We start from the raw sequence: 21,136 nt of genomic DNA, 5'->3' as shown, positions 1-21,136 counted from the left end.
TTATTAATCAATCGCCATTCATCATCAACACCTTCACGGTGGGGAATCACGTGGTTTGTAGTTGGTGTGTTACACGAATCAAAATGGCGGCCGCCAGCAGTTTTGCCAGAAAAGGAGGTAAGTCACTTAAAATACCCTTTGTATCGGCATTTTATAGTGACGAGCATATGATATACATAATTCTAGACCAACCGATACCTTAGTTATGTTGCAACGCTCTATACTTTTCAGTAACATTCTGACCAACATTTTGAATCGGTTCACGATTTTGCTCATAGTAGAATAGTATATTTACCCCAAAACTTAAGAGTAATCTGACAAAATTGCAAAAGAATTTATTTATACACATTTTTAATCTAGAATATACTGTCTTACTATATTAAAAAGTCCCAAGAATTTTGAGAAGGGGAAAATGCTAAAAATAGCCTCCAAAGATGACAATAGCATCCACTATTTTCCATAAAAATGCAGCAAAACGGATAAGACGTTGATAAGTGTTTCTTATCAATAATAATTGCAAATCGTTATTTTTCTCTTGAAAACAACCTTTTTGTTCTTGCTTGGTTTTGCTCGAAGCACAGTAGACTTCATATTAGATTAATTAAAGATTTACAGCAGATGTCGCGATATGCGCATGCGCGTGCTTCCGGAAATCAAATCTCGATCGTGCGTTTTCCATCGTCCTCCGTCGTCAGCAGTATGTAAACTTTTCACATTTTAAACCTCTTTTCTAAAGTTCTACTGGTGATATTGAGCTGAAAGTTGTCTGATATGATCCTTACATGGTCCAAACTAAACATTTTTTCATGGGTCGATACTAAATCCAAGATGGCCGCCACGGCGGCCATCTTGAAAACACAATTTTGATATTTTTCGAGTTCGGCAAGAGCGATTTTGCTGAAAATTGCTTGAAATAATCCCGACATGCTTCTAACCAAGTGTTGTTATTTCATGGGTCAGTACGAAATCCATGGTGACTACAATAGACACCATATTGCAAAACAAATTAAATAAAAAGTATCTGCGTCAGTTCTACTGGAAGGGCAACCTCAGAAGTGTTGTTTTTTCATAGACACTCAAAATATCTCAAAATCCAAAATGGATGCCAAAGTTACTATTTAAGTACAATGTACCCAATGTCTCTAGTTTTTGATAAATCCCCATTATAGTATACACAAATTATGTACTATATTATTGACCGCAGTGGTCGAAGTGCACTGTATGAATTCCGGAAATAAGCGATCGCCGAAGTGAGATATATTGTTGAAGAAAGTGACCTAGTTGGATCAATACGATGTTGACTACATATTATCATTATTATGAAAATGGATGTGAAATGATTCAGACCAAATGATCTATGAAATAAACTGAAAATATTCAACTATACTAATAAACACATAAAAATGGACCGAATCAGCACGGTCATCTTGCCTTGAGTCGGTTATCCCGCTAATTTTCATACAAAAATTACCCGTAGACCTTAACTCTAAGAAAATGTATGTATTTTCTCGCATTTGGGCTATTTCTCGTTTCAAAACTGGTATTCAAAGATAAAAAATAGACATTTAAAAGTAGTGTGAGATGTGATTTAAATATCACCTTTCGACATGTTAACGTATGGTTTATATATTAAGGATTTATAAGCTATTTACGTCCTCGACTTTATAGCACCTTCACTGTATGTTGATAGCGATTTTGGCAACAAACCATACAGTAGCCTGCGATTGAACGATAGGATTACGATTGTACACAATCCAGGCATTACTGCGAGTAACTTCACGCCCATTACGTTTGATTGTTTCCTCATACATCCATTATTTAAAAAAAAAATAAAAAAAAACAGTTCTTTTTTTTTACAATCCTTTTGTAATTCATCAGATATATTATTAGAATTGTATAAATAGTAAACTCGAATGAAAGTCTTGGTGTTTAGTGGTGGATTATGTGAGTTTAAGAATAGGATACCAATATTTATCATATCATACCGGTTGCAAATACAATATTGTATCTAAGACAAACCTACTTAATCTGTTTGTTTTTTAATCGCTAGCTTCGGCGATCGCTATTTCCGGAACTCATACACACTCCCACCACGGTCTATAAAGCAACATACGTGTTTGACCTGGCCTTTGAATAATTTTCAGACAGTTTTAAAAAAATTACTGAAGAAAAAAATATGTCAATATCTTCTTTCAGTCATGACACATATAACTTTATAACCATTTATAGCCAAATTCAATACTGATACAATAATGTTCGGTTTTGAATTAGCACTAAAACAATAAAAAATAAAATAAAATGCCTTCTCAACACATTAATAAATATTATACGTGTATACAAAAATCATAAATAATGATCTTCTATGTATCGCTTTGGAGGATGTAGACACGTGCACGCTGTATCACTAATTTCCAAGTGAGCGACCTATGACACACGAAACACAGAGGTTTGAGAATAATTTACAATTTATACATTACGTATGCATTTTCACGAATGTCTCTGATGTGTGTGTGTTACACCAGAGATAAACGGCAATGCATATGTCCCGCAATGAGCATAATATCTTTCATTTTCAGTCACCCAATGAGATTAAAGCGATTACCTTATACAAAATCCAATTGAGAACATTTTTGTGTCATTTTTGTTTGAAACGAGGCTGCTATCCTCTTATGGACGACACTTTGTTGTTTAGGATGATTTTGAATGACAAGTGATCGATCTTTCCAACGGTAGTTCTGCAACCGTTTTTCTGAAGACTGAATAATCGCTGAGAACCGAAAGCCTTTAAATCAACATGGTGGGGTAGTTTTTTTGTCTCTGCGAACTATCCACCTTCTGGTATTACGTATGATATATCCATGTAGAATATGAGTTTTACCGAGTTTTGATCTACATCATTAGACCTTAGACCTCTAAAATGGTCTATGAACACTCTGATGGGTGGGTTTTTAGGTTACCGATGGCTTAAGGATCACTTTTCTCTTAGTACTTATTCTTGACTATCAAGTAGTCCACAAAGTACCAGACGTACACTGAAAGTATTTCAAAAAAAAAAATCAGAATTCAGCAATAAAAGTTATTTTTCATTTTTGAACCTTTGTTGAGTAGAATTTCAAATAATGACCGAGGGGGTCCTTAATTATTATTTTAGATATGTCGTTTCTTCAACAAATGTCGTAATTTCGAATGTGCATATTAATCAAAGGAAAGCGTTTGTAAAAGAACGGCACCCTGAAGAATGCAGCATTTGTGCAATGAGGTTCACAAAGGAATATTGACCGTCACGTGACCATGTATTATCCAATGAGAATATTTGAAAATAGGAAGGTATTTAATATATATATATATATAAAAACACAACTATAAAACAGTTTTTTCTCCCTAGCGCTTTCTCGGCTCATGCCGGTCTTCAGGGGTTTGAATTCAAACCCCTGAAGACCGGCATGAACCGAGAAAGCGCTAGGGAGAAAAAACTGTTTTATAGTTGTGTTTTTTTATGTATATGGAAACCATCACATGGACATTGTTCTTTTTTATTTATATATATATATATATATATATATATATTCTGTTAAATAAACATACATTTTGCACATATCCTGTTTTCTTTATATCCCTGGTTGTGATATGCACGATTGGATGAAAAGCAGACTCTTCAATCATTTCCGTTCCTATGGGTCAGGATAAAATTAACTAGTAATTGTCCCAAACTCGGGTCTATTGTCCTGGATACTGGAATGCGTCATGTATATTAATTTTCGAAATTAATATAAAAAAAACCACAAACTCTACATACATATATATAATAAATGGTTATGAAAGTCCAATTCCGATTCGCCAAAATCTCGTGAACTCCTGTGAAGATGGAATCCAGCATATTTACGTTCAATGTTAAGCAAACACTTTTATTTTTCTGTTCGTGTGCGTGTGTGTGTTTTATTTTTCATTTTTCCGGTTTTTAGAAGTTTCGAGCTTTGCGTTAATGCCAATAATTTGTAAAGTATTAGCATTTAAGGGTTCATTTGCTATTTTGTTTACATTTTAGGTTTGAAATAATTATGAGAAAACGATAAATCTTTTAGTAACCGATATTTTGAATTACTTGATAAATTCGGTATTAACTTAACACAATTACTTGATAAATTCGACAGTCAGGAAAATACAAAACAAAAACATATAATACTTGCTAAGAATGAAAATTGAATAAAAATATGTGGAACCTATCGTTAAGTAAAAGAAATTCCATACAAAGAAATTCCATACATTTATATTAGACAATAACATAGACATATGTATACCTACATATATTAGTATTTTAATGGATCAATTGAAGTAAATTTAAACTCACTTCCTGGGTGTATATAACTTATTATAAAACTACCTGATTATTGAAGAAGATAACGTAAGAATGAGTTGTGAAGATACAACAGCCATGAGGCAACTCTTTGGTCACGTTAATGTATCTCCTGATCATGACGTCACGCAAATCTTTCATGACGTCAAGTAATTCTATAGTGACGTCATTTCTACTAATATTTTGCGAGTCTTGTGACAAAATAAAGAGATATTAATAAAATCTCGTATCTAACACAGCACAAATTTAAGATGCATGTTATTACTGAACTACAACAACCTATATATGTGCCCTGAATATCCCTTACCTTACATGTATGTGTACATGACGGAAAGCTGTCAGAAAGAATAAGCCAAAATGTTGTTTTCTTTTTAAATTTGAGACATGTTATACACATTAAAATAATTAAAACATAAAATTTATCAATTACATCTTATAAAAATAAAACAGAACATATCTAAACAACGATAAATGTCCTTTAAAAGTGTAATTTTATCTTGCAAATAAAGTACGCAAAAACTAGAAACGGCAAGGAACGGCAACCACAGGCTTCCATACAATATTTCTATGGCTGTGACCAACAACCTTTTTATTCAATGTTTACATTTCAAAACCGCTAGTAATAAACATATCGTGACACAATTTCATCAATGTATGATTTAATTTTGTTATTACCATTCACTGATTTAATTTAACAAACTAACTATATCTAGGCTCTAATTTATTTTGTTTTGATAGTGCTCAAGTGGCTTCACTCGGTCGAAGCAGACAATTTTTTTTTAAATTGTTTCCACTATAGAGTAATAATCACCTTTTAAAGTCATAGCTGTCGTAATTGCACATATAAACAGTTAATACTGACTTACTATGATAATCAAGATGTGATTTATAGTGTTTAGTTGCATTACAATCGTTTCAAGAGACAGTGGCATGTCGTGTCGTCGTAACCGGAAGTTCACCATTTCACATGTATGGAGGACCATACACAACACGTAAAATAAGCGAAAAAAGGCAAACTTTGACAATCAATTTGACAACTTTCCCATTATAGATTCTTTTGGGACTTTTTACATATAATTCAAAATACATTTTTCTTTCAATTGTACTAAAAATAAATTCTTTTGCAATTTTGCCGGATTAAAACCAGTATCTGGACTAGCCTAATAGTAGAATTGGTAGTATACACAAACATACACTTTTCGTACGTTTTCTGTGTTTAGACGGGACCATTCGCTGTAAATGTCATATTGTCTAAATGTTATAGTCGGCATGTATAGCATATGTTCGTCACTATAAAATGTCGATACAAAGGGTATTTTCAGTGACTTATCTCCTTTTCTGGCAAAACTGCTAGCGGCCGCCATTTTGATTCGTGTAACACACCAACTACAGACCACGTGATTCCCCACCGTGACCTTTGATTGCGAACTTAACCGATGAATCGGGAGGGGGCTTCTGAATTAAGGAACATACAGTAAAACACCTCAAATCAACGGGAGGATTGATGTTCATTAGGGGTTGGGAGGGGGTGGTGGTCATGGATTGTGGAATGTGGTAAAAATGCATTGATATTTTGAAGAGTAAATAATGCCGATTATGTTGGGTTTCCTTGAGTCCAAACAAAGGAGTGGCTGAGCTGCTAGCTAGAGTAAACCTGCTTTCTATCCATAGAGTGACTGCAGGCTGAAGGCAGTCTTTCGACAATCAGGGGAAATAGTTTTAAAATAATCCTAAGAAACAGTTTCTTATGTAATTTTGCCATCCAAATTAACGTAACAAACATTACAGTAGTTTGACGCTAACCAGGACATACCACATAAACGGGTGTATCTCTGAACGCCAACATTTTGGATTTACCTGTAGGGTAGTTTGGTGTCTTCCAGTCTAGCCAACTTTTGAGATTTTAGGTGAGAAACAGGTAGGGTAAACGGTTGGCCAGGGTGGAATAGGTGTGTTTTACTAAAACAACACAAGTTCTACTATTACTACACTGACAGCACAGGTAAAACTCAGGGAAAACCATATCCTAGTAGAGACAATTTGATACACTTTTTATGGTATATGGAGAAACTGAAAGATTCATTAGATGTCGAAATTTTGTTAAGAATTATACAATTTTGGTTTATGTTGGTTTGTAATAAAATAAATTACCAAACCGCACATGTATGTAGCATGGATTATATTGATCCAAAATATTATTATATCAGAAAAGTTGTGTACCACATATTAACTGTTTAAAGAACGAAATTAAACAAAAACTGTTAACGACAGAATTTATACAAGGGACACCTTGTCACACATTAAGTGTGTCTGAGTGAGATTTAGAAAGAAACATTTATCATGTTACAAAATATTCCAACCTGTCAATTCAATACGATTGAATTGAAATATAAGGAGTGAATCTTGCTTTTGTCGATTTCATGGGGTGATGAATTTAGTTCGCCTTGAAAAAAATAAAACATGTCTTAAAAAATTGTCAAATAGAAAAAGAGGAAAGATGTTCTATTTTACATCGATTAAGATGTAGAACCGCGTAGTTTAGCTACGCTGAAATGTACATGTATTATAATATTAAGTTTCACCAGTATCTTGCGACGCGTCATTGCTGAACTTGTATATATATTATGCTTTTTCATTATTTCAATAAGTTGTAAAAAAAAAAAAAAAAATGCAGTACTGTGAATGGCAGATTCAAATCATACAATATATATAGGTAAGTGACTACTTTTCACAAGAAATTTAATTAATTACCTGGTGGTCACTCGGGTATGACCAAGTTTGACCAAGGTGTGAAAACAGGAAAGTTGGCCAGACTGGAATTATGTTCACTTAGAAGGTTGGCTAGGGTGGAATGAACCGGTAGTTTGTTGTGACAGTGGTTATAGTCTTTTTCCTAAAAGCAGTCCCAATGCCAACAGGTAAATTTACCTGTAAAAGTTACCTGTGTTGATACTTATCTAAATGTATATTATTATTTTTTTCAATAAGTGTTCAGATTTAATATCAGATACATATATACATTATATATATATATATACATTATATATGTTTCTGTTAATATCTATGAAAATATAACAATAGAATCTATGAATGAAATTAAATTAAATTCGCAATGATTAATTTCAAGAATTTTAAAGTTTTCCTTGGTAAATCTAAAATCTCTGGTATAAATCTCATTAGATTTTCAATAGATTGATACTAAAATCAAGCAAAATTCATTGAAACTTATTTCACATGGAAGTAACTTTCCCATTCAGTAATATCAAAGAAAAAAATCCAAAAAGGAATTATCCTATTTCAACTTAGTTTAACACCAATTCGATTAAAAGTTTGAAATAATATAAGCCTTTTGCCAGTTGAAACATGATATTTTTCAACAAGGTCTTCCATATATGTCTGTTAAGTGACCTTATATACATATATAGTACATGTAACATCTACGTTAATTACCTACAAAAGAGTAAGTGAATTTATGTCAAATATGATTTCAAAACTTTAAAAATGTATTACTTGCACTTGACTGACCTTTTTAAGTTAACAGAACATACAATATATTTTGAAAGTTGCATTAAGATACATCACTTATCATCTATAATGTGTATTAAAATGAATATGGTTAAGACCTTAAGTAACAGTCTTCAATCTCATTTCATTTAGTATTTTTACATTATTAAGTGACTTCTAAAAATATTTTGTATCTAAAATACATATAGAGCATTAAAAACCAATGATATATTATTACCAATGTTTATAAAACATCATATATGTGTGTTTGTGTCGGCTTCAATAGATTACCAACTTAAACTATAATAAACAGGTCAAAATTTCCAACAAAATTAATTTAAACTTTTATGATATTGTTTTTCTCCACTCATTTTCTAACCAAATACTTAAAGGTGAAAAAAGAAATCAACTATGCATGGTCACAAGAAATGAAAGTTGGCTAAGAATGTAGCCCTAGAGAACTCCTATGTCAATACATTGATCAAGAAATCTGTTTTTCTGATAAAATTGAGACATGATTTGTAAAACAATATTTCACCTGGAACTCAAAATGCATTGTTCTTAATAATCCGCATGTAGCTCCTTAATAGTTCTTAGCATTTGCAATGTTTATGATTTTATGTATATTAAAGCACCGATTATCTTTAATTAATAATTTACATTGTATGTTGTACGGAATGTATATTGAAGGATTTTTTTCTCCTCCAAAATCCACCAATGTTACCTATGATACTGATTGAAATACAGGTAAATCTCAGGTGACTATACAGGTGAAAATAAAGACAGCTTATATGAAACAGTATATAATTGCCTTCCTATTGTTTCCTAAAACAACACCTACCTATTGTTGATAAATATGTTGGCGTTCAGAGAACACCCCACATAAACAATTTTAATATATATTTTACCCGTTTAGCTTTGGCTTCTAATGTGTATGTTGTTCCTTTCTGAACATTTTATTATATTTATTGAAATGTTTTAAAAGTTGAAACGTATAATTGATATCAATATCTATTTATCAGCTTTTCAAAAAATCAATTCAAAGCATCATAACAGTACAGGTGATATCGCCTTATTTCTCTTAACACAAAAATCACAAGTGTAAACGTTCTGTCTAATACTATTATTTAAATGCCAGACATTGTGATATTATATTGAGATCTCTAATTTATTGTCTAGTCATAGATTATCTTAAAATTAATTAAAATTTGAAATATGATAGATGATAAATTCAAAACGTTTTGATTATACATATTTAAGACTGTCTGTTTTTCTACGTGTGTAATTTTTGCTTTTTTTTTACCAATATTACTATAATATGTGTATATGCCAGTTCTTCAAACCCATATAATACAAATGGTTGTGTGTATATGCGTTAGTCTTGTTTAATTCGTTTGTTCTTTTCTATTGATTATAAACAAGTTGTTTTATCATTAATAAATCAAATCATCGCAATTACAGAAAACACAAGATTTGGACATTTGGGATTAAAAACTGAACTAAAATTGATCATTACAATATGTACAATGTTAAAGCTAATTGAATATTAAGCGAGAGTTCCGTGTCCAAGAAACCAATAAAATATATATAACAGATGACAAAGGAAAGATAGCATTGCATTGTAAAAGTAATTAGTCTACAAGTTGTTTATAAAACTGACTGCAATTACGATAATTATCACTGTAAGTTATCTACTGCTCGACCAGCACAACACAGATCATGTCACTTGTCTGTGCTCTATATTATTAAAAAACAACTATCTTAATGAAAAAAAATATATCATTTTAATGTATCGGTTTGGCTTCCTGCTGGAGGCTAGCCAGGTCAACTGTGATTGACTTAATCGATACCAGAATTACAAAGACAATGGAAGCACTTTGATATATAATGAGTAGCATGACTTCAAAAATATGGCCACCACCTCCAGGTCGTAAATTGGAAATTTTCATTTGGTTGGTCGACTTTTTTCTTTATTATTTGCGCATGTATTTGTGAAGTTGTACCGGCTACTTGCAGTAAAATAGGTTTCTAAGTGTCATTGTAAGTTAAAATAAAGCATAATAAAAGCATTAGTTATCGATATACATTGTATATATAAGGGTCTTACAGTACATACCACCTAAACACTGTGACCTTTAGCTCCCCACAGTTAGGTCTCATGTACGGTTGTAATAATCTGATAAACCAACAATATCAGTGTGAAGTACACTTATTTATTTCATTGTATATCAAGTAATTTTTTTCTGTGCCGGATATCAGTGGTATGTAATTTATATGTTTCTGGCCACCAATTGATTCTTTTCATATTTAGTCTTTAATAAATACTGAATGTTCATATTTGCGCGTGGACACAAAGAAAATCGATATGTTGTGTATTGGGACCACTGTTTAATACTAAAATTGATAAAGAATATTGTAATTGAACAGAAATTGTCATTAAAAGCCAATTAGCCCGCGGAGATGACTTTATAATATACATATTTAGCACTATCACTAATTAACATTTATATCACATTCCTTTAGACTCCAGTGACAAGATCTATGTGGAGTGGGAAAAAAAATTAAAGGACTATTTCACCCAAAACATAAAACGCTTAACGTAAAATGGAAATACATATAATTTTATCATATTTTCATATATTTATCTATTTAAGTCTTGGTGAAAGAAACGATGTGTTTTATGAAAGAAAGGCTTGTTTATTTCCCGTGATTGTGATATCAGAGGTAAATGTCAGGTCACTTATAGAATGTGTATCTTACACTGCTAATGAAGGACGAGACACACTCAATTACACTTATCAAACCGGACAATGCACTGTGTTTATAGAAGACAACCATGTACAGTCTGCTTGTAAAGGTGATGAGGATTATTTCAAACTGACAGGTAATTATCTATTCAAATATTATCTAATTATTTCACATTTAAGGGTTTTTTGTTATATTTTACTGGTTAGTTTTTTTCTTTATGCTTGCAAGTACCTTTTTCTTTAGATAAACAGAACAGATTTTCTGTTAACTTCGCAGCTTGGTATTCCATTGTAACAGACCAATTAAAAGATTTAAAATGCGTTGATTCATTTTACATCATATGATGATGATGTGATGATGATGATGATGATAACGATGGCGACGATGTTTCGAACGATGGCGACGATGATGAGGTATTGGCCGATGATGATGATGATGGTGATGATGATAATGACGAATTGAAAGATGACGATGATGATGTTTTATTGAAATATGATGACTATTTATTGTAAATTTTTAATATTGTTCTTAACTCTGGTATCATACCAGAAGTTTGGACAATTGGAGTAATCAATCCTATATATAAAAATAAAGGAGACCCATAGGATCCCGATAACTACAGGGCAATCACTCTTTAAACAAGCTGTTTAGGAAAGCTGTTTACATCTATAATATATAATCGCCTGAATCTTTATGTAAAGCAAAAGCAAATTCTTTCTATTAATCAAGCAGGATTCCGTAAAGATCATTCAACAGTCGATAATATTTTTATTTTACATATGTTGATATCTTTTTACCTGAATAGTGGGAAAAAACTCTACATTAATATATTTTAGAAAAGCTTTCGATACGGTTTGGCGAGTTGGAATATGGATGAAACTCCAAAAATCACATATTAAAGGCAAATGCTTTACTGTTATTAAAAATATGTACATAATGGAAAAGTATCAGATTTTTTCCCGTGTTTAAATGGTGTAAGGCAAGGCAAAAATCTTTTCCCTATACTATTTTCACTATTCATAAATGAATTAGAAACTTTTTTTAAGTCTATGAAAAGCATTCCTCCCGCAAAGATAACTGAAGAGATATCATCTGAGTTACAGCTTTTTGTTGAAATCCTCGCCTTGTTCTATGCCGACGATACACTTCTGTTTGCAGAAACTCCCGAAGGACTTCAAAAAGCGTTAGATATTTTCCAACATTATTGTGATATTTGGAAACTGAAGGTAAATGTCGACAAAACTAAAGTTATGATTTTCTGTAAGCCGAAGTCAACACAAAATCTTGATTTTTATTTGCGAGATGCAACACTTGAAATTGTGGATAATTTTATATATCTTGGTGTAATATTTAATTACAATGGAAACTTTTTAAAAGCAAAAGTTCGACATACGGATCAAGCGCAAAAATCCCTTTTTGCAGTATATAAAAAAATTCGTAACCAGGCTATTCCAATTGATTTACAATTAAAGATTTTTGATGCGGTAGTTGAGCCAATTCTCTTGTACGGCTCGGAAGTCTGAGGGTTTGAAAACTTAAAGAAACTTGAACAAGTGCATTTGAAATTTTGTAAAAGGATATTGAGAGTGAGATCTAGCACTCCTAATTTCATGGTATATGGAGAACTTGGTCGGTTTCCATTTGAATTAAATATCAAACTTCAAATGGCTCGTTTTTGGAATAAATTGTTAAGTAATGATGAAAAATTAAGTAGTATTTTAATGAAATTAGCTCTTTGTCTACAAGAAAATGGAACTCATTCCTTAGCAAAATTAAGAGTATATTTGATGAAACTGGTTTTTCATATATATTTGATAAAAAAATTATCATGCCTAAAATGTTTTTCAAACACTATTTAAAACAAAGGCTCCAAGACCAGTTCATCCAAAACTGGTTTTCTGATGCCTACAACTCATCGAGAGGACAATTCTATTTAATTTTTAAAACTGAATTTATATTTGAGAAGTATTTGACAATATTGTCCGAAAATAACAGATTGCAAATAACCAAAATACGTACCTGTAACTTAAACAGGCAGATGGTGAAATATTCCTAAAGAAGATAGACTTTGTAATATGTGCTTGGAGCATGTTCGAAATGAGTTTCCTTATTTGTTTGTTTGGGAAAGCTGTTTACATCTATAATATATAATCGCCTGAATCTTTATGTAAAGCAAAAGCGAATTCTTTCTATTAATCAAGCAGGATTCTGTAAAGATCATTCAACAGTCGATAATATTTTTATTTTACATATGTTGATATCTTTTTACCTGAATAGTGGGAAAAAACTCTACATTAATATATTTTAGAAAAGCTTTCGATACGGTTTGGCGAGTTGGAATATGGATGAAACTCCAAAAATCACATATTAAAGGCAAATGCTTTACTGTTATTAAAAATATGTACATAATGGAAAAGTATCAGATTTTTTCCCGTGTTTAAATGGTGTAAGGCAAGGCAAAAATCTTTTCCCTATACTATTTTCACTATTCATAAATGAATTAGAAACTTTTTTTAAGTCTATGAAAAGCATTCCTCCCGCAAAGATAACTGAAGAGATATCATCTGAGTTACAGCTTTTTGTTGAAATCCTCGCCTTGTTCTATGCCGACGATACACTTCTGTTTGCAGAAACTCCCGAAGGACTTCAAAAAGCGTTAGATATTTTCCAACATTATTGTGATATTTGGAAACTGAAGGTAAATGTCGACAAAACTGATAAAAAAATTATCATGCCTAAAATGTTTTTCAAACACTATTTAAAACAAAGGCTCCAAGACCAGTTCATCCAAAACTGGTTTTCTGATGCCTACAACTCATCGAGAGGACAATTCTATTTAATTTTTAAAACTGAATTTATATTTGAGAAGTATTTGACAATATTGTCCGAAAATAACAGATTGCAAATAACCAAAATACGTACCTGTAACTTAAACAGGCAGATGGTGAAATATTCCTAAAGAAGATAGACTTTGTAATATGTGCTTGGAGCATGTTCGAAATGAGTTTCCTTATTTGTTTGTTTGTAATAATGCTGTTGTCCAAAATTTGCAAAGAAAGTATATTCCAAACTACTTCCGAATTAACCCAAATGATAATAACATGAAAGGTTTGATATCAGTTTGTAATAAGAGTGTCCTAAATGGACTCTCCCTTTTTCTTAAAAAACTTAATCCTCTACTATTAGCGTAATAATGATGCTACTATAGAATCAATATATTCTACATTTATCATTAAGGTTTTTTTTTCTTATTAAATCATGAATGAAATATTTATACTTTGTGTTTCGTAGTAGTTTTGTATGGTAGCAGAAAATAACTTAATCCTCTTTCAATTTTTTATTTATTTTATTTCCTTTTTTTTTTTTTTTTTTTTGCATATTTGTTATAAATCAAGTACAGAACGTTTAAGAACATAATTTCTATTAATCTATTTAAGAATATTGCAGGAAAGCACATATATATTGATTAAGAATTTTAAATGGATGTCGTTGATACATTTTATGATAATTGTAAATTAGGAGGAAAGATACAGATTTCTCATTTGAAACTGAAACTTTAAATTGTTACCAAAACTAACATTCATGTATACTAGATATTTTGAACGCTTCTGCTAAAATCATCAGGCTACACCTTAGTTTATCCTTACTACATATTGTATTATGTTGTAGGTAACTGTCAGTCTGTACCCGTACCGTCAGGCTACACCTTAGATTATCCATACTACATATTGTATTATGTTGTAGGTAACTGTCAGTCTATACCCGTACCGTCAGGCTACACCTTAGATTATCCTTACTACATATTGTATTATGTTGTAGGTAACTGTCAGTCTGTAGCCGTACCGTCAGGCTACACCATAGATTATCCTTACTATATATTTATACACCTAGGATTTTCCTTACTGCATATTGTATCATGTTGTAGGTAACTGTCAGTCTGTACCCGTACCGTCAGGCTACACCATAGATTATCCTTACTACATATTGTATTATGTTGTAGGTAACTGCCAGTCTGTACCCGTACCGTATGGCTACACCTTAGATTATCCTTACTACATGTTGTATCATGGTGTAGGTAACTGTAAGTCTGTACCCGTACCATCAGGCTACACCTTAGATTTCCCTTACTACATATTGTATCATGTTGTAGGTAACTGTCATTCTGTACCCGTACCGTCAAGATAAACCTTAGATTTTCCTTACTATAAATTTATCATGTTGTAGGTAACTGTCAGTCTGTAGCCGTACCGCCAGGATATAAATTAGATTTTCCTTACTATATATTTATCATGTTGTAGGTAACTGTCAGTCTGTACCCGTACCGTCAGGCTACACCTTAGATTATCCTTACTACATATTGTATTATGTTGTAGGTAACTGTCAGTCTGTACCCGTACCGTCAGGCTACACCTTAGATTATCCTTACTACATATTGTATTTTGTTGTAGGTAACTGTCAGTCTGTACCCGTACCGTCAGGCTACACCTTAGATTATCCTTACTACATATTGTGTTTTGTTGTAGGTAACTGTCAGTCTGTACCCGTACCATCAGGCTACACCTTAGATTATCCTTACTACGGCAGCAAAGCGAGAGGAAGATATCTTTGTGATACTATCACAAACCAACAACCGTTCGACAGCTGTCCAATCGTCAACTGTAATAATCAACACTTAAATATTTCTACACCGGTGTCTTGTTCAGGTAATTCAATACTTTATACTGTATTTTGGCAGTTCATCTGAATATGGCTTAAATCGATGGGTATCTTAGTTATAAAGATAATATAGACCCATATCCAATAGGTTTTCACATTTTCACATTGATTATAATTCAATGTTTATAAGAAATTATGTGTACACAAAAAATATTATCATGCTGACGTTAAACACTGATGTTCAAATCTATCGACTTGGTCGCCATGTCCTTATCACCAGCTGTATCATCTGCACGTACCGATCTGTGTACTGTTTGTTAGAAGTGACAAATATATTCACTTAGATAAATATTTCTCTTTATCATTGTAATTTTGTTTGATATGAAGTGAGTTTTAATTTATTAGATTCATAGAACTACAATAACGAAGATTGGTGACCAAGCAAAGGCGATATTTCAAAATTGATTAATAAACTTACTTGCTATGCTACGTATTAAATGATTTGTGAATAATTAATCCACAGACGCTCTAAACCCGTATTTGTAGAATTTATTACAAACCCAACAAACGTATGTTACAGTTAAAGACTTGTTCAATACTAGTCAGGCTGAATATGAAGGCGGTGTAACCTGTACCGTCAATGGCGTCACCTGTCAGAGATGGGACTCGGACTACCCACACGTTCCTGATTACTTCCGTGGGAGGAGCGACCTTGGAAACAGGTGTCAGTATGAAAGCGAACATCGTCCCTGGTGTTACACCACGGACCCTGAACTAGTGTGGGACTATTGTCCGGTGGAGGACCTGGATTGTGGAAGTCCGCCCTCCATGACAGGCATCAACACCGAATGGCCATTTCGAGGTTCCTACGGACTAGCATGGTACCAGTGTGCGACCTTTACAACAGATGATCCCCTTACCAGTTGTCCAGTGGCGCGTTGCGATGGTGACCTCACGTGGACACCAGTGAACGTCTCATGTTCGGGTAATTACGTTCCCGAAACGAAGTGGAGGATTTATATTAGTATATCTTCTCCACCTGCTCTTACCCCTCCCCCTCCATTGCTAAAAAAACAAATACTTTTTAATATTCTATATATTTTTCTGAGCCCTTTTGACTCCCTGACCACAATTAAGCATTGGTTGTCATATTTTTGACATGCATTAGAGTGTAACATACATTGGGTGTTCTAGTATGTATGTTACACACCATCGTCAGTTACCATGGTTAATTAGCCTACGGTCTGATACCGTAGGTCGCAAGATACTAGTTGCGTCTTTGCGGAAATTTCGACCAATCAGAATGAAGCTTTCTTAGTATTATGGAAGAAGAATAAAAACCAACACTGCGACCTCCATTGATAATGAAGAGTGTGTTAAAAAAAATTTGTACCAAGACATTTGTAATATATGTTTTCATCCTATGCTCTTTTCCAAAGATAAACAGGATTTATGATAAAACATCACAATTAATAATGATAAGCGACGCGTAGCGCCTCAGTTAGACTGTTGAAAATTTCTCCCACGCGATTTCTCCCGCATTGCAATTCCTGAAAGTTGACAGGTATAAGACAAGGGACAGGGAGCGTGTCCTATTTACCTGTGTGTCTATTTGTAGTTCGTCCGTGTGTGTCCCGGTGTCCTGTCAGTCATAATTTGTAACCTGATTGTCCGGTTTACGTACGGGTATGGTAGTGCGTCCATGCAGGAGTATAAGTGTATGGTTGTGGCTATGAGGGTATATAAATCGTGTGCAAGGGGAACCGCGGGACTAGAAATACTTTCGAAGTGAACTAGTCATGAGAGTAACTCATTTCTTCTTGTTTAATCCTGTGGCTTTCGTTATTCCATCGTTGTTTATGCAGTTATCACATGCTATTTGCGTTTGTCTGGCACAATATGTGACAGTAAAATGAATTTTATTGCATAGTTGGCCTGACCAGATTTCGAAAACAAATAACATCCATACACAAACTATCACCGTTGCGTCTTGGCAGTGTCATGTCCGGTCGGGCATTCCTTTTTTATAATAGTAACACAAAACAGTTCCAACGTAGCACTTGTGTTGCGCATTATGATTGGTCGATATGTTTAAATATAAAACGCCGATTCCCTTGTCTGGTGACTCGTGGTATAAACGGAGCGTAGTGGAGTTTAGACACTAGGATTCTATCAGCATTGCGTCTATTTAAAATAGTCATTATCGTTTTAAAAATAAAATAGATAAAAAATAAAGCATGAAAATAAAACTTAAAAGTCTGTATAGAAAAAAATATCAGTCGATGGAACAGCCTATGGTTTGGCGGGAAATAGTGCCACTGCCTTCCGGTATGAAAACCGACTGAACAATAGCAGTAGATGAAATAGTCCTATCGGTAAAACGGATATACAAAGATAAATACAACACTTCAATCCATTTCAAATATTTTAATAAGAGTATATTTTCATATTGATCAATTTTAAGAATATTTTAACATTTTTAGTGAATTTTCACACTGACTATAACCTAGTGTTTTCTTTGACCTCTTGAACTCTGATTATAGTATTAGTACGACAAGGCCTAACTGACAATGTTAATATTGGAAAATATCATACATTGGGCTTAAGTAACATCTAGGTTCTGTGCAGTGGCCATGTAAATACATGCATATCAAAATGTTAACATTGCATAAGCTGGGATAAACTTTCGGTTATGACGTCGCCAACTAATCCAATAAATTTAGAGATTTGTACCCATTAAATGAAAAATTCAGATTTTAAGCTCAAACATAGTACATCACCAAGGACCTCATTGACCTAGGAAACTTCATACGCGCCTTCTATGGTCGCGCTAGGGTCCACAAGGTTAGTGTATTGCTCAAAAAATAACCCATATGTCCAGTATACGCATCCGGTGATCTTGTGTTTTTTTTTGTAAACCTTGAGCTCAAAATCCGATTTTTTCATTTACTGGATACAAATATCTACATAGAGTTTGGTTGTGGTGTATTTGTTATTCTATTGTGGTTATTTTGATACCTCATTTGTTCAATGCGGTTGATAAATGTTATTTTTATAACTGTTTTTTTAATTTTCTAGTGAAATGTGAGATGGTGGCTATTTTGATAACGCCACAACCGGAAATTTATCCCAACTGATGCAAGTTATCTATCTTATCCTCCTTACCGTAGTCATAGAAAAAATGTTATAACGCCAACATCCCGTTCCATGAGCGAAATTCCCTCCACATACAATAACAATAGGCTTATGAACCGGTGAAAGAACTCATCAGATTCGTAGCATATCAATTTATTTAAACGTGTTTAATAAATTTCATATTACGTATAGCCATCAGTATAAGATTACCACATAACTAGTATTTATAGAAATTAAGACTTTCAATTTTTATGAGTGGCGATATCAGGTCCGGATATGACGTTTCCCGTATATCCCGATAATCGTGCAGTCATATTTTGATTTTGTCGTCAATACCTGTGGCGACAAAATAGTGGCATTACACGTGTCTTACTGTACCTTAAGTATGGTCATAGGCATGGCTAACGAATCACTAATTAGATTAATGATAGTTGGCTGATTCCTCTGTCTGTTTTCAGTAAAAGACTGCTACAATGGCACCGCTCTTACCTATGAGGGAAGAGTCTCCTGTACACAGACGGGCTTCCCCTGTCAGAGATGGGACAGTGACTACCCACACTCACATGAGATACTCGCAGGACGAAGTGATCTTGAGAACTGGTGTCAGATTGAGGACGCTAGCAGACCATGGTGTTTTACAACTGATCCTGAAGTACAATGGGAATATTGTACAGTACCGGAATGTCCATAGAGTTAGGTATCGATGGAGACTATGATTTAATAATATGTTTTAAAGATTTGACAATGTATTATAACTATCTGCCGGAGAGTATAGGAATAGGTGAATAATATTAAAAATGTATTCATCTGTTCCCTTTACATATGGAATCATTGACAGGTTTTGAAATGTAATTATGTGTTATTATCTACACTCTGCTGTATATATATTTTCACCATTGAACAAATGGTTCAAAGTACTAATATAAAGAGCTCAACTGACACTAGTGTATAGATCTGAAATTAAATCTTATACTGAAGTGATTTTCCTTACGTAGTTGTGCACCTCGATCGCAAAATTTTAATCACTGGAGGAATCATACTTTCGAGAAGTCCGAAGTCTGAAATCATTGGAATCTACCATTTTATAGACTATTGTATACGTTAGTTTCTCTAGTCTAATTATTTTGACTTGACCACATCAACCATGAACACAACACACCAATAAACAATGCTTTACCCCTTCTTCTGAACTGGTGATGTTTTTAGTATTTTTTTCAAAAGAATACCGTGTTAGCAATACATATTACAAAAATTAATGTTCTGAATATATTGTTTCATATTGTATGACACGTATCGCCTGCATTCACTTTGTTAAAAAAAAATCCGACACATATACTGGGTATGGTACTAACTAATTTATATTTCAAATAGTTGTCTACTATTATCATTAGTACAGTGTTGTTTGTGAATGGTTCATGTTTCTATAGATCGGTAGAGTCATCTACATTGTATAAATTATTTCAATAAACAATCGCTGTGATGTGTGTCATATCATAAATAATTGGATCAGTAAAATGATATATACCAATAGTACCGACATCGACACCTATCAATGTCAGTAACAGCGGATATAGATAAAACAAAACATTAAACTTAATGTGCGTGTTTTGTATCATCATAACTGTGCCAGGTTTCGGTGAAATGATCTTGTATAGTAATGGCCTGTAGATCGGTCATCGATTGTGATTGAGACTTATTTTTATCTACATTTGTATGTTACATATCGCCAATACTCTATAAACCCTACTCTCCAATTTAAATTTATCGCACAACTGACAGAAATGTCCCCAAATGATTGGCGGAAAGCCGTCAGGTCGTGACCCTCTAACACGTTGTAGGGTGTCAGTAAATTTTATTATGGTGCAATATGGCGGATCCCGCTTAGCTTCAAAAATTTAAACACATTTTCTTGAACTAAATATACCATTTCATTACCGTAAAAAATATGCATTACTTGTTAATTGTATGTGTAAAATTGCCTTTAATAGTTTTAATACTTCAAACTAAATGAAATGCATTTTTTAAAAACGCGTTGTTCCCCTACGCCAGTTTGAAAGTAACAAGTCAAGGGTTTTCTCGACCGACTGTGTTTATAAACAAATGGAGGAATTCGATCCCAATTAAATCCATTGGTGTTTTTTTTCATAAGAACACCCCACGTAATGTCGTAACTTCGCCAAAGGAAAAAATAATGACAATACAATTGTCTATATGTGGTGTAGCCTCCAAGCTTCCGGTACAATTCCTGGACCCTTCGTCTCATGCCATCGACAAGACGTCGAAGTTGATTTTGAGGGAATCGCTGACATTCCTGAATCCACGCAGCTCGTAATTCTGAAATATTTCTAAATCTTGGAACCCGAAAATTTACTTTTTGTTACAGAAAATCCCACACATGTTCAATGAAGTTTATGTCTGGTGACACTGCAGGTCATGGGATAGTCTCTATGAGCTCTGTCTGGAGATACTCCTGTACTAGGCGGTCTGACATTATCGTCCATCGGGATGGCACGATCTGCCAACGCATGGGCATCAAAATGAGGAACAATTAAGAGCTGCAGGATATGATCACGGTATCTTTGTGCATTCAAAGTGCCATCGGGGACATGTAAGTGTAATTTACAGTTCAGAGAAAACCATCCAAAAACCGTAACACCGCCACCATCGTATGCTGTTGTGCCCAGAATGTTATTCTGGTCATAAGCACTATTTCTCGGTCTCGAAATACGAACCCTTCGG

The 21,136-nt window shown here is 33.5% G+C and overlaps 1 protein-coding gene across 1 annotated transcript; it reads left to right on the top strand.

Annotated features, from left to right (window-relative positions):
- Nucleotides 1–83: 83 nt before the first annotated feature.
- LOC138319695 (plasminogen-like) lies at nucleotides 84–19,546 on the top strand. Its single transcript, XM_069262840.1, has 6 exons — nucleotides 84–117; nucleotides 14,276–14,425; nucleotides 14,607–14,756; nucleotides 15,130–15,309; nucleotides 15,843–16,247; nucleotides 18,856–19,546. The coding sequence occupies exons 1-6, from the start codon at nucleotides 84–86 to the stop codon at nucleotides 19,086–19,088; spliced, it is 1,152 nt and encodes a 383-aa protein (XP_069118941.1). The 3' UTR covers nucleotides 19,089–19,546.
- The last annotated feature ends 1,590 nt before the right edge of the window (nucleotides 19,547–21,136 follow it).

This window comes from Argopecten irradians, chromosome 3 (genome assembly GCF_041381155.1).
Source record: "Argopecten irradians isolate NY chromosome 3, Ai_NY, whole genome shotgun sequence".
In the NCBI taxonomy this organism is placed as follows: domain Eukaryota; kingdom Metazoa; phylum Mollusca; class Bivalvia; order Pectinida; family Pectinidae; genus Argopecten; species Argopecten irradians.
Note: the sequence above shows the minus strand (reverse complement) of the source record. Positions and strands in the feature narration are given on the sequence as shown.

Bases quoted from the DNA above. Each gene is read 5' to 3' on its own strand.
- LOC138319695 (XM_069262840.1), top strand. From the start codon at position 84: ATGGCGGCCGCCAGCAGTTTTGCCAGAAAAGGAG. The intron at 15,310-15,842 runs GTAATTCAATAC...CGTATGTTACAG, and splicing joins TACACCGGTGTCTTGTTCAG to TTAAAGACTTGTTCAATACT. The intron at 16,248-18,855 runs GTAATTACGTTC...GTCTGTTTTCAG, and splicing joins AGTGAACGTCTCATGTTCGG to TAAAAGACTGCTACAATGGC.